We start from the raw sequence: 12,149 nt of genomic DNA, 5'->3' as shown, positions 1-12,149 counted from the left end.
GTTCTTTTTGTTTCAAGCGTAATGAAGCCCTGCCCAAAAATTACCCAGTTGAAAAAAAGAAAAGGATAAAGAAACAGAAATAGACACAGTACGGTCACATTAATTTATGCTTCGTCACTCCCGCCCCCTTACATATTTCATAGTTCAGTTGTTCAAAACATAGGTTCCTCAAAAGCAGATTGGATGATTTTGATCAGCATGCATGTAAATTTCTTAATTATTTGGAGTCACTTAGCTTCTTCACCTTGCTGGATGCCGCATTCTCCCACGCACTACTTTGTGTCTTTGGCAGTAGTAGCGTCTCAATGTCCACAGTCTTCTTTGAGTATGCCGAGAGCTCAATCCATCACCCAGAGTTCTCTCGGCTCGCCGCCGCTTCGCGTCGACTCTGAGCAAAGATGGCTGCCGGGGCTTCGGCGGAAGGCCAAAGGGTTTGTTTTTGTAAAAGAATACGATAAAATGTGTAATACTAATCAAATATTAGTTTGTCAAGTAGGCGGAAGTCTTTTGTGTCCATCATGATGAATCCTCCGTTTAGATCTCCTGTGACGACTTGAGTTTTGCTTGTCTCTTTTCTTTTTTTCCCCTTGTCGTATTTGCGCGAGGGAAATCTAATCATGATTCATTAACATATATATTCATATATAATCAATACATATATTAACTTATATGTTTTTTGCGGCTTGATTTGCTCCCTGCTAAAATCCCACACCGCAACGGTTCACAGTATTAATGCGAATAAAGAATGAAATCAAGAAGATACAGCAACTAAAGAAAGGGGTGGGGCTTAAGGGAGGTTAGGTGTGTGTGTGTGTGTGTGTGTGTGTGTGTGTGTGTGTGTGTCGGGGCAGGGGAGAGGCGCTCAGTGGGATGGTAGCTTGAGGGCGGGATCATAGGCGGGGCCAGGGGTTCAAACCATGGTCCCCATTTCTGCAGACTGAGGAAGAGAGTAAAAAATACAAAGTTTGTCTTTAGTCGGGCTGTCCGGCCCCGCCCGCCGCTCCACGTCTCCACAGGCAACCAGCAGCATCCCTCTCCCCCCCCTCCCGACGTCTCTGTTCCCCATCCTCCCCCTCAAATCTTGACAAACTATTTCAAAACTTGTTAAACAATGGTAGATGGGAAAATCATGCACATTTCTTTTTATGCATTTTATTTCTGTGTTTCTTTTTTTTAACATGGAAACTCAGAGATCATCTGAGGTGCTGTGGAGTCATTTCCCCCCTCTGTCCATCTACCCCCTTTGGCCCCCTTTTCTTCCTCTTTACGTTTTCCTTCACCCTAATCAATCATTTGCTGCCTCCCCCAATTCCCTCCAATTTTTTTCAGTGTCTGAGGTCTCTATCAGTTTCATACGGGCGTGGTGCGTCGGTTGGCGGTGCCACCCGAGTCTTTGAGGTCCTTCTGGATGCAGTTGTGGACCTGCAGGAAGTTGTGGTCCCTCTCCGTGGAGTTATAGGTGGCTGTCGGGGTGCCTGTTTGGCCCTTGGGCAGTGTGTACATTGACAGCTCGGTGGAAGGGAGAGTCCCGAAGGCTTTGAGGCCCACTGGCGATGCCTCTCGGGAGTGCGAGGGGTCGGTGGAGCGGGACGAGGATCGTGAGCGGCGGCGGTAGCGGTAGCGGTAGCTGGGGATACGCGTGATAGCCGCGCCCTGGAGGTAGTCGGCAGCCCTTGCTCCCACACGCAACTCTCGATGTCGGTCGATGAACATGTGCACGGCCAGCACACCCACCATTTCAGCCATGATGAAGGACAGGGCGCCAAAGTAGAAGGACCAGCCGTAGGAGTAGCTGTTCTTCTTGGAGTCACTTTTGGAAGGGTCCCCAGCGTTGGCTGATATGTACACAATGATTCCTATGATGTTGCTCAGGCCTGGGATGGGAAGAAGAGGAGGAAGATTACATCAAAACTTAAGTACAGCCAACACATTACTCAAATAAGCCACACACCCGCTAAACCCGCTAAACCCGCTAAGGTTTAAGACATCATTCATTCACTTTACACCACCAGAAAGTGAGGGTTTGCAGAGCGTCTGGTGTTTGGGCCTCAGACAGGAAGAGTCTCGATGACTACACGAGTGAACATACACATAAAATAACATCAAACTGCAATCTGTTCATAAAAAACAGCCTCTTTCAAAAACTCAAGGGCATACTTTCAAAAAATGTGAGCGATCAGAAATCGTCTCTTCATCTTCTTGTTCTTTTTTTCACTTCATGTTTTTTGAGTGTATTTTGGGGAAAATTTTTAAAAATTGTATCAATTTCATATTTATGATACGATTAAAATATGTTTTATAAATGCTGAAATATTTTTTCTATTATTATTCATTCATCTACTCGGCCCTTGAGCTCAGGTTGTGTGGTTATCGGGGATCTGTAGCATTTGAAGAAAACGACGTGATGATAAGCAAACAAACTAAGTAGTCTTGCATGTAAGAGCCAATCAGAGGTCAGCTGGTGGGAATCACTCTCTGTTTGTTCTTCCTCTTTCCTCCTCTTTCACACCCGACAAAAACAGACAAATGTGATTTTCTGTCTCATTTATCTTCCTCCATCTTTCCACAACTCCTCCTCCCTCTATTATGTCATCGCTTATTTCATTTCTCGCACATTATAGCTATCGGCAGGAATGGAGACGTCTGTGGAGCCAGACAAACACGCAGACACACACAGATGATGATATGCAGATCGAGTACAAGGAGATGAAACAACAGATTGAGGTGTGAGGAGTGTGAAGGGCTGATTAAGACGGATCAGAGCAGAAGAGGAGTATCAGGGACACCTTATTTTTAGAGTGTAATCCCAATGGCCTCCTCCTAGCCTAGCAACAGGAAGAGAGACAGACAGAGTCCATGAGAGAGAGGGAGAGGGAGAGAGAGAGAGAGAGAGAGAGAGAGAGAGAGAGAGAGAGAGAACTGTATCTCTCACTTCTGACTCGGAGGGGAACTCGTTATCTAGCACGGCGCAGTAGGCCATGGCCTAGAACCAGAGTATGCAAGCAAACACACACACACACACACACACACACATGCACAGGGAAACACAAAATTGCTCTGACAAAATGGCAAACTGCGCTATCTTTGTCTCTGCAACATTCATCCTGGGGAGACGGTCACTGCATGCCGCACACATCAAACGCTGCGCAGGAAACATGGCCTGGCGGTCAGCGTGCGGCGTTGTTGGCGTTGGCTGCCTCCAAAACATTTTTCATTTGCAGCCGCGCCACACTGACGTTTTGTGTTTGTTGCTGGAAACATGATTGGATTCTGTCTTCAGTGTTCCTCTTTATTAGTTTCATCTCTTACAGCTCTGCTTTCTCTTCCTCTCCTCCTCCTCTTCCTCCTCCTCCTCCTCCGATTTTGTCTTTTCATTTCCTTTTCATATGCTAGCGTAGGAGTCACCAAATAGTGGCCCACAAAGATATTTGGCCAATGACCGAAAATGACCGAATGGCCCACATGTTCCCTTTTGCAGGTTAAGAATCACTGCTAATTTTCATGAACCTGACTAATGGAAACGTGTTAGCATCAGGCTAATAGGGTACACTCATATCCCCCCCCTCCCTCCCTCCCTCCCTCCCTCCTCCCTTTCCGTCATCCCACTCTTCCCTTTTGTACCTGCGGAGACGAAGAGGATGCCGGAGCTGAGGATGATGTTGTGGCGTGACTTGTAGAACTCGCTGGCGGCGATGCACAGCCCGCCCATGAAGAGTAAGATCACACTCAGGATGGGGAAGATACTGGAGGCCCGTACCGCGCCTGCGCACACACACACACACACACACACACACACACACACACACACACACACATGCAGACGTACCATTCATTATAATCCAATACAGTGAAAGTCAGAAATTGTTATCATACCACTTTATCTTTTCCAAGGCTGCAGAATGAATGATGGAATGAATTAGAACAGTGTACAATAGATGAAAGACGGACTTATAAGTCCCAGCATAAATTTGACAATTGCAACTTTAAATGACAAGAATATGATGCTCAATGACTCAAACCAAGATTGTCGATGTTGTCACCTTTTGTTGTACGAAAGTCAAATGACTCGACAGACTTTACTTAGTACTTTACTTTAATAATCTAACAATGCAGGAACATGAACATTGTCCCTCGGCTCTGTTGTGAACTATGATATGTGAATATGAACAGGTGAATGTCTCTTTTGTGGATTGCAAACAAAATACAAAGTGCCGCCACCGAGGAACTGCTGCTGTTAGGATTTGGCCTGAGTCTGATTTGCTTCTTACTCAGTCTAGGCTTGTCACCGCCTTCGCCCGACTTTACGTCACCAAGCTCTTCCAGCAATCAACCGTGATCACACACACCTGTCAGCCGTTAAAGCCCTCACCTGCGGAACATTATCAATCACACCAAACACAGACATACCTGGACTCTTCATTCTGCCTAGTTCATTTTGATGGCCACCATTTATTTTCATCAAGTTTATTCAGTCTGAGTCTCCTGTGGCTACCAGAAGTTTACTTCTTACTTCAGTTCAGAGGTCCGAGTGCGTCTGTGTGTGTGTTGTTCTGGCTTGAAGTGGACCTGTGCATCGTACGCCTTCAGCTGTTGGGTCGATGTGTCTGCTGCTTGATAGCAAACCTCCAAAAGCCCTAAGCCCAGCTGCATGAACGTATGGTGAGATGATTCAAATATGAGTGAGAGGCATGGAATGATGTAGAAAAGGCCAAACTTAGTGTAATGGTCCTTTAAAGATGAAGGTGTCCTCCTCCCCTCCACTCTTCATCCTTCTCTATCTTCATCATGGATCTTTCCGCTATTGGACAGAGTTCTTTTCCCCTTCGATCAGCCCTCTGACCATCGCTCTATCGCCCCATCTCTGGTTATGTCCATCTGTCTCTGTCCTCTGCCCTATCAGTCTGTCCATCAGCTGTCCGTCTGTTTGCCCTCTGCCTTCCATGATTGGCTGATTGGCCTCGGGGTTGTTACTGCACTGCATCGAGATTCTGAAAGCCAATGTTCGTTCGTTCGATCCTTCGTTTTTTTTTTTTCTGTTCCCGTCTTCCTTCCTTCCTTCCTTCCTTCCTTCCTTCCTTCCTTTTCATCCTTTCCTGCCTCATCAGTCCGGATGATTTCTTTCTTTCTTTCTTTCTTTCTGCTGTATGCTGATAGTTGCAGTCAAGCAGATCAAATATTAAGGTGACCTCAGAGTTGGCCAGACACCAACCTGCCCCTCTACCTCCTCCTCCTCCTCCTCTTCCTCTTCCACTCTATCCTATTTGTGTTAACCCCAACTCCCCTTCATTATCGACATGTGCTGTCAGGGCAACTTGTCTTCAAGGTGGAAAGCCCCTCGTACTAAACACACACACACACACACACACACACACACACACACACACATGTAATTTTTCCAGAGTAAGCTGTAATGCTCCAGACGCACGCACGCACGCCAGACGCACGCACGCCAGACGCACGCACGCACGCACACACACACACACACACACACACCTGAACTGGTCCTCAGACACTCCACTCACTGCACTGGGCAGTCTGTAATATATCGGGAGTTTTTTAATCTAATTTTTATTGAATTGTTTCAACTGGGGTCTAGGAGAAGCAACACAAATACAGAATAATACAAACAAGCCAGCTGTGCAGGGAGACTGGATCCGTCAAAAACAAGTGGGATGGAGGGACACCAGGGGAGAAGAGAAGAAGAGAGAAGAAGAGACAAGAGAAGAGGTGGGAAGATTGCAGGCCTCTGTGAAGCTGCTTTGCCCTGAGCAATCTCTCTCTCTTTCTCGCTCTCTCGCTCTCTGTGTCTCTCTCTGTCTTCCTGTCTCCCTCTCTCTCTGTCTTCCTGTCTCTCGCTTTATGCAGCAAGTTACAAAGGAAGAAGTTTTAGCCGCTGCACTGGCCTCAAGGCGCTGCCTGCCACTGAGTGCATCGCGGCGCCGAGAGGAGGAGGTGTGAAGGGGAGGAAACCTACACGTATATTTGAAGTTTCTTTTCCAGGGACGCTTGAGGCTGTTGTGGGGATTGAACCTGCCACTCTCAGGCTACTGGTTGATCTCTGTGACCTTTACATGCCTCAGACATTCTGACCGCAGAGCCTGTAACGCCAACACTTCTCCTGAAGCCTCTTAAGCTCCACCGTGAGTCCACAAAGCTGTTCTGTACATAAATACACATCATATTAGAAATAAATATTCAAGCACGTTTGAGAGTCTGAAGCTGGGTTTGCATGTGGTACTTAAACAGGAGTGACAACATGTTTCTGGTCTGGTACTAAAGCGACGTCATCCCATGGTGCTTAGTAAAAGACAAAGCTGGGGCTGTTTGCTGGCTGCTGCAGGTAGACGTGGGATCCATTCGTCTCCTGCTGCAGCACCGGTGTGCGGACGGTCTGGGAAAAGGCCTTTATTTCTGGAAACCCTTGAGTCCACTTAATCAGGAATTGAGTAAAACGGGGCAAAAGAATCTCTGGTTTTCCACTGATTTTTCCTCTTATCGTAGAGAAAGGGATGCAGCCTGGACTCTAGAGCAAATCTGAGTTGGATGGTCTAGTTGTTAGACAACAAAGAAATCTCTGCACCAATCAGAAAAAATCATGTAAATGATCCAAAGAGGGGTCACGGGAGGTCATGAAACAAATGTAGCCTCAGGTGAACTCCCCTCCCACGTTGATACAGGCTCCCACATCGTGATGGATCAGAGATTGTTTATATTATAGATGCATCAAACTTTAAGAAAAGTGATATGAGATCGGACCATAAACCCTTCATCAGGTCCACTGGGGCTGAGGCGGGGAACAGGGAACGACCGCACAGATAGAATAGAATAGAATAGAATAGAATAGAATAGAATAGAATAGCTTTTATTGTCATTGTATATGATAATACAACGAAATGCATTTGTGCTGTGCCTGAATCTTTGAACAGTGATCAATAACAGCAATAAACTATAAATAAACAACTATAAATAAATAATAAATAATAAATAACAATAAATAAACACACAGTTCCATTCATACATTAAAACAAAAGTAGTCCCACAGCCCAAGATGTTCCAGTAGCTTAAGATGTCTCAAAAGACACGTCTCAACATCCTATACGACATCACGACATCACATGACATCACATATGACATATGACATCACATGACATCACATATGACATCACATGACACCACGACATCCCACATGACATCACGACATCCCATAAGACATCATGACATTGCCCTTGCCCCATATGACATCACATGACATCATAGCTGAAGATGCCCAATATGTCCCAATATTGGCAATCTAGCAGGGCTGAACGACGGGCAAACGTACACATCTAGAACAGCAATGTTTCACGGCAAAGTCAATCAAAGGAAGAGAGAGACACAGGGAGACGGACAGAGCCGGAGGACGGGGGGGGGGGACACGACGCTCAGAGACTGGAAACTGCTCGCCGTGCAAACCAGCCTTTACGACACGGTGGACATTCTGCGGGAATGTACGCGTTCCTGCGTATTGTTAAGGGACCCGTACGGACGCTGGGATGTGTCTTTGGCCTGAAGGTGTCGCTGCAGCACATGTGCAGTGTTTGTCACAATGGATCAACGGTGTCTGATGTCACATTACATCATGTTGCATCCGCACGTGAGTTTACATGAAGCATGTACCATCCACACGTATGGTTCTGATGTAACAACAGACAGTAGCCAGAGTGCGCACACACACACACACACACACACACACACACACACACACACACACACACACACACACACACATCTCTTATCTTCCACCTACTCTCAAACCTTTTTTCTTTTTCATTCTCTCTTTTACACTTTCACCTGTCCTCCCTCCATTTCTCCCACTGCTTGGTTAGTTCTGCTGCAGTGTGTGTGTGTGTGTGTGTGTGTGTGTATGTCTGTGTGTGTCTGGCTGACTTATGGTTTCATTAGCTGCGGCAGAGGAGAGCCTTATAATTGTGGCTGAATTATAGAGGCGGGGGTGGACACTACCATGGGAGCTCCCTGGGTGCACACACACACACACACACACACACACACACACACACTGCTCAACAAGCTACAAAGTGAACACACTCATCGATCAGCCTTCCACCCACTCGTTCACTCTCTCCTGCTCCAGAGTGGGGTGTTTCCCATACACACTGTACACTACCCACACAGGAGATATCTGATCTTTCACACACACACACACACACACACACACACACACACACACACACACACACACACACACACACACACACACACTCACACTGCCCACATGGGAGAGCCCAGCAGCAAAAATCAGGTATGGAACATGTGCCTGTATGAACAGAGTGAAACAGCTACAGGGGAATAATGTGTGCGTACGTGTGTGTGTGTCTGTGTGTGTGTGTGTGTGTGTATGCGTGCGTGCGTGCGTGCGTGCCTGCGTGCGTGTGTGTGAGTGAGTGAGTGAGTGAGTAAGTGTGTGTGTGTGAGTGTTCTGTACTTGGATGTGTATGAGGTTATACAAAGTTCCAAAGTTCTCAAAATTGTAATGAAGTACCTTACTTGAGTAATTGTATTTATAAACTTTCCTGTGTGCGCACACACGCACACACGCACACACGCACACATACCCGACAGCCCCTGCAGCATATTCCTCATGGTTCTTTGTGATACCATGATATCCATGTCACCCTTTGGACCCCAAAATAGCTGCAGTGACATCAGCGAGTCGGATGACATCATAAGAAAGCGCCGTCCATCCAGAGTATTAACATGACGGACCAGAATCCAGCCGCCTAATTATAGCAGCAAATGGGGCCTGTGTGTGTGTGTGTGTGTGTGTGTGTGTGTGTGTGTGTGTGTGTGTGTGTGTTTTGTTAGAGCCAGTTTGGGGCTGGAGTTGAGCTGTTAGCCATATCTAATCCCATTCAACAGCTCCTAAACACTTTCATACTGGCTCACATATACTTCCACAGTCTTGAATTTTTACATTGGAATCGGGTTTTAAAATGGTACGTAACCGTAAACAGAAAAGGCTACAAGACTCAAATTGAGCACAACCCTCAGACAGCAGCCAGCCTCAGACCCGCAGACCTCAGACCCAGCCTCAGTCACTCATATCCCCCAAAAACACACTCTCCCTATCTGATGTCATTTTTTTGCAGGAACGCACTTCAGACATGAAAGCTAGCAGATTAGTATTGGCGAGTCCGGCACACTGCACAGAGACGGGGACGTGACGCCACAAGTACTTGCTCACGTTTCAAGGACGGCTGGAACTCGTGTACGATAACAGCAGGCGGCGCGAGACGTACGGCGGACAGTAGGCTATACATCAAACCCAGCTAATGTAGGGCATCGGAGAGTCTCAGTAGGTGAAGGTGAATGTTGCCTTTGGTCTCCAACATCGCTCATGACTGGAGTCCCTCACCAACTCCTGACAAAGCTCATGAAGAAAGAAAATATTTTGCATTTACATATCAAGCGGGCGACCACCGACTTCAAAGTTCACCGTTTCACTCGGAGGCTCTGGCTGTTAAACAACAACAGTGACGAACGAGCGTCTCGTTCTGTCGTTCTCTTAGTTCTCTATTCTGACCACTAGGCGCTGTTGCGTAGACGGCCGGCTCCTCTTATGAGCTGCGGAAACGTGAGAGTGGGCGAAGATGGTTTTCACACCTGAACTGAGTTTTTAAAAGTGTGCAGACTGGTGTGGCCGCAGCCTGAAACTTCCTCCCTGCCTTATCCCTCGGCTCCCACACACTCAGTGGGGGGTTCTCTCGTCCAGATCGGGACTGAACTACTTTGTAGAGCCTTTATAATGCCCAAAATGTATGAGCGAACAATGCCATGTGAGTGATGAGTGAGGGATGAGTGGGCTGAGAAATATCCTTCCATTTGTCGTGGTTGATTTGCGATTAGACGCTGATGCAAAACACAACCGTGCCATCAAACACAGAGCAAATATAAAGATTACAAAAATATCATCATTTTTATCGTAAATCTAATATTTCTCGACAGAACAGTGTTCCTATTGCAGCTTTTGATGGAAACCTTGTTAGTGACGAGAGTGAAAATACATCTATGGAGTTTATTTTTCATCCCTCCTTCTTTGACGCTGTGGAAATTTGGTAAGGATCGGGACGACTTCTTGAGAAGCGCCTTGAGTAAATCCACTTCCTGATTTGAGATGACTCATTCTCTGAAGAGACCGAGAGAAATGTCACAATTCACACACACCCTTTGCTACCTTTCCGTGCGCTGAAACTCTAATAGCTCACGATGAAAGCTGTGATCTACCTTGGCTTCTTTGAACTCGTCTATCTTCTATGCCTTTCTGTCCATTCACCCCTCTCTACCTCCGTTTTCCTCCAGAGTCTTTCCCGTCTCTCTCTCTCAGTCTCTCCCTCTCTGCCGCCCACCCTCCTCCCGTCTCTCTGTGTGAGTCCGTACGTGCGATTATGTAAGGGCGAGCGGTCGGCCTTCCTCCTGCAGCAGGAGTTCGATCAGCCGCAGCAGAGGAGCCACAGAGCAAAGACGGAGCCGCCACCCCCATCCTTCAACGCTACTACACATGAATCAGAACCTTTAGGCTGATGTGCTTACATTCATTTACCAACACCAGAATGGAAATTTGAAAAGGCCCATATATGACAAATTTAAAATCCCTTCATCTCCACAGCGTTGTCTTCACACCCGTCGCTGCGTAAAGTCCCAGCAGTGATTACCATCACAATGCCTTTACACTTAGACATACACTTAGACATGCCTTTACACGTAGACATGACCTCATTAGATTCCCCTCCCAGAGTTGCCATACATTTTATTCAAGTACGCCAGTTTTGTCCTCCTTCTGCCTGTTGTTCTGTGTACTCTGTACTCTGTTCTCTGTACTCTGTACTCTGTACTCTGTACTCTGTACTCTGTACTCTGTACTCGCAGCGGAGCACTGCGGCAGCAGATTTGTGCCCTCTGTGACTCGCCGTGCACGGCCCTGCAATAGCTGGCATTTTGAGGTGAATGTCTGTGATTGCACTGATCTTATCCAAGTCCCACAAGTCAACAAAGAGTGAGCGCTACTGTTTCACCTCACAGCTCTGACAACCAGCAGCTCATGTCAGCGACTGTTCCATGATTCAAATGTAGGTTGGCTGTAGCCTGGAAATTAGAGGAGTGAGATTTGGGGCTGGTAAGTGGTGACTGAATGAAAAAGTGCCTGCCTCCATTGGGGGAAATGAGGCCATGACAGTGTTGTTTTCCTGGCCTCATTTTACGTTTACAGGCCTGGCAGAAATGATGGCTTTATCCAAACCTAACCGTAACCCCACAGATACTACACACAGACGCTAACATTCTCTGTGCTACTTCACGTGATGGGGCCACATCATGCAAAGCGTGAGGGTGTAAGAAGACGCACAGAAGTTACTTTTGGACAGCAATCCCAAAACATACAACATGTTTCAGGGTCACATGAAGTTGAAAAGCAACAGTGAACATGTTTGTATCTAAGTAAGCTGCAGAGGAGCTTTTAGAGACTTTCCAATGATCCACAGACTGTGTTCCGTCAATGCTTATGGGTTCATTCTGCAGACCTGTTGAGTGAGCACCAAATATCTCCAATGCACTAAAACTTACTAAACAAAACAAAGTCAGTGAGGACCTGAAAATCATGCCATTTTCTAAATTCTCTGCTGTATTGCTTCAAGGAAACTCCACACATTTCTGCCTGTGTTATCGTGTTGTTGACATACATTAACCCAGAACTTAACAACCGCCAAAAAGCCAGCAACCAAATGTAACCGCTTGACCTCAAAACTCCTACATGCCTTCAAGCCACTTTCTGACAAACTTTTCGACGTTCTGCTTTGGACCCGTGAACATTTCCACTGTTGCCAGCTCCGGTTCCCTCTCTGGTGCGTCCCCATTGCCCCCTCTACCCCTCTGCCTCCGTCCACCAGCTGTCAGGCAGGCAGGCCTCCGCGGAGATGGACAGACAGATGGATAGAAAGCGAGAGGGAGAAGGTGCGGGATGGATGGAAAGAAGGAGGAGAGGGAGAGGTGTGACCCACATAGCCAAGCCTGGAGTATTAATAGAAGAAAGTGTCCTAATTGGCAAGCCGCTGGGAGAGCGACAGTGCTGCACTCGTACCCTCCTCCTTGTCCTTCAC

The 12,149-nt window shown here is 46.9% G+C and overlaps 1 protein-coding gene across 1 annotated transcript; it reads right to left on the bottom strand.

Annotated features, from left to right (window-relative positions):
• Positions 1-1,350: 1,350 nt before the first annotated feature.
• Positions 1,351-4,420, bottom strand: cacng2b (calcium channel, voltage-dependent, gamma subunit 2b). Its single transcript, XM_076171739.1, has 3 exons — positions 4,408-4,420; positions 3,622-3,762; positions 1,351-1,874 (listed from the first exon to the last, which is right to left on the bottom strand). The coding sequence occupies exons 1-3, from the start codon at positions 4,418-4,420 to the stop codon at positions 1,351-1,353; spliced, it is 678 nt and encodes a 225-aa protein (XP_076027854.1).
• Positions 4,421-12,149: the final 7,729 nt, after the last annotated feature.

This window comes from Genypterus blacodes, unplaced genomic scaffold (assembly GCF_046128005.1).
Source record: "Genypterus blacodes isolate CSIRO-AG114 ecotype Tasmania unplaced genomic scaffold, CSIRO-AGI_Gbla_v1 ptg000269l_1, whole genome shotgun sequence".
Classification (NCBI taxonomy): Eukaryota; Metazoa; Chordata; class Actinopteri; order Ophidiiformes; family Ophidiidae; genus Genypterus; species Genypterus blacodes.
Note: the sequence above shows the minus strand (reverse complement) of the source record. Positions and strands in the feature narration are given on the sequence as shown.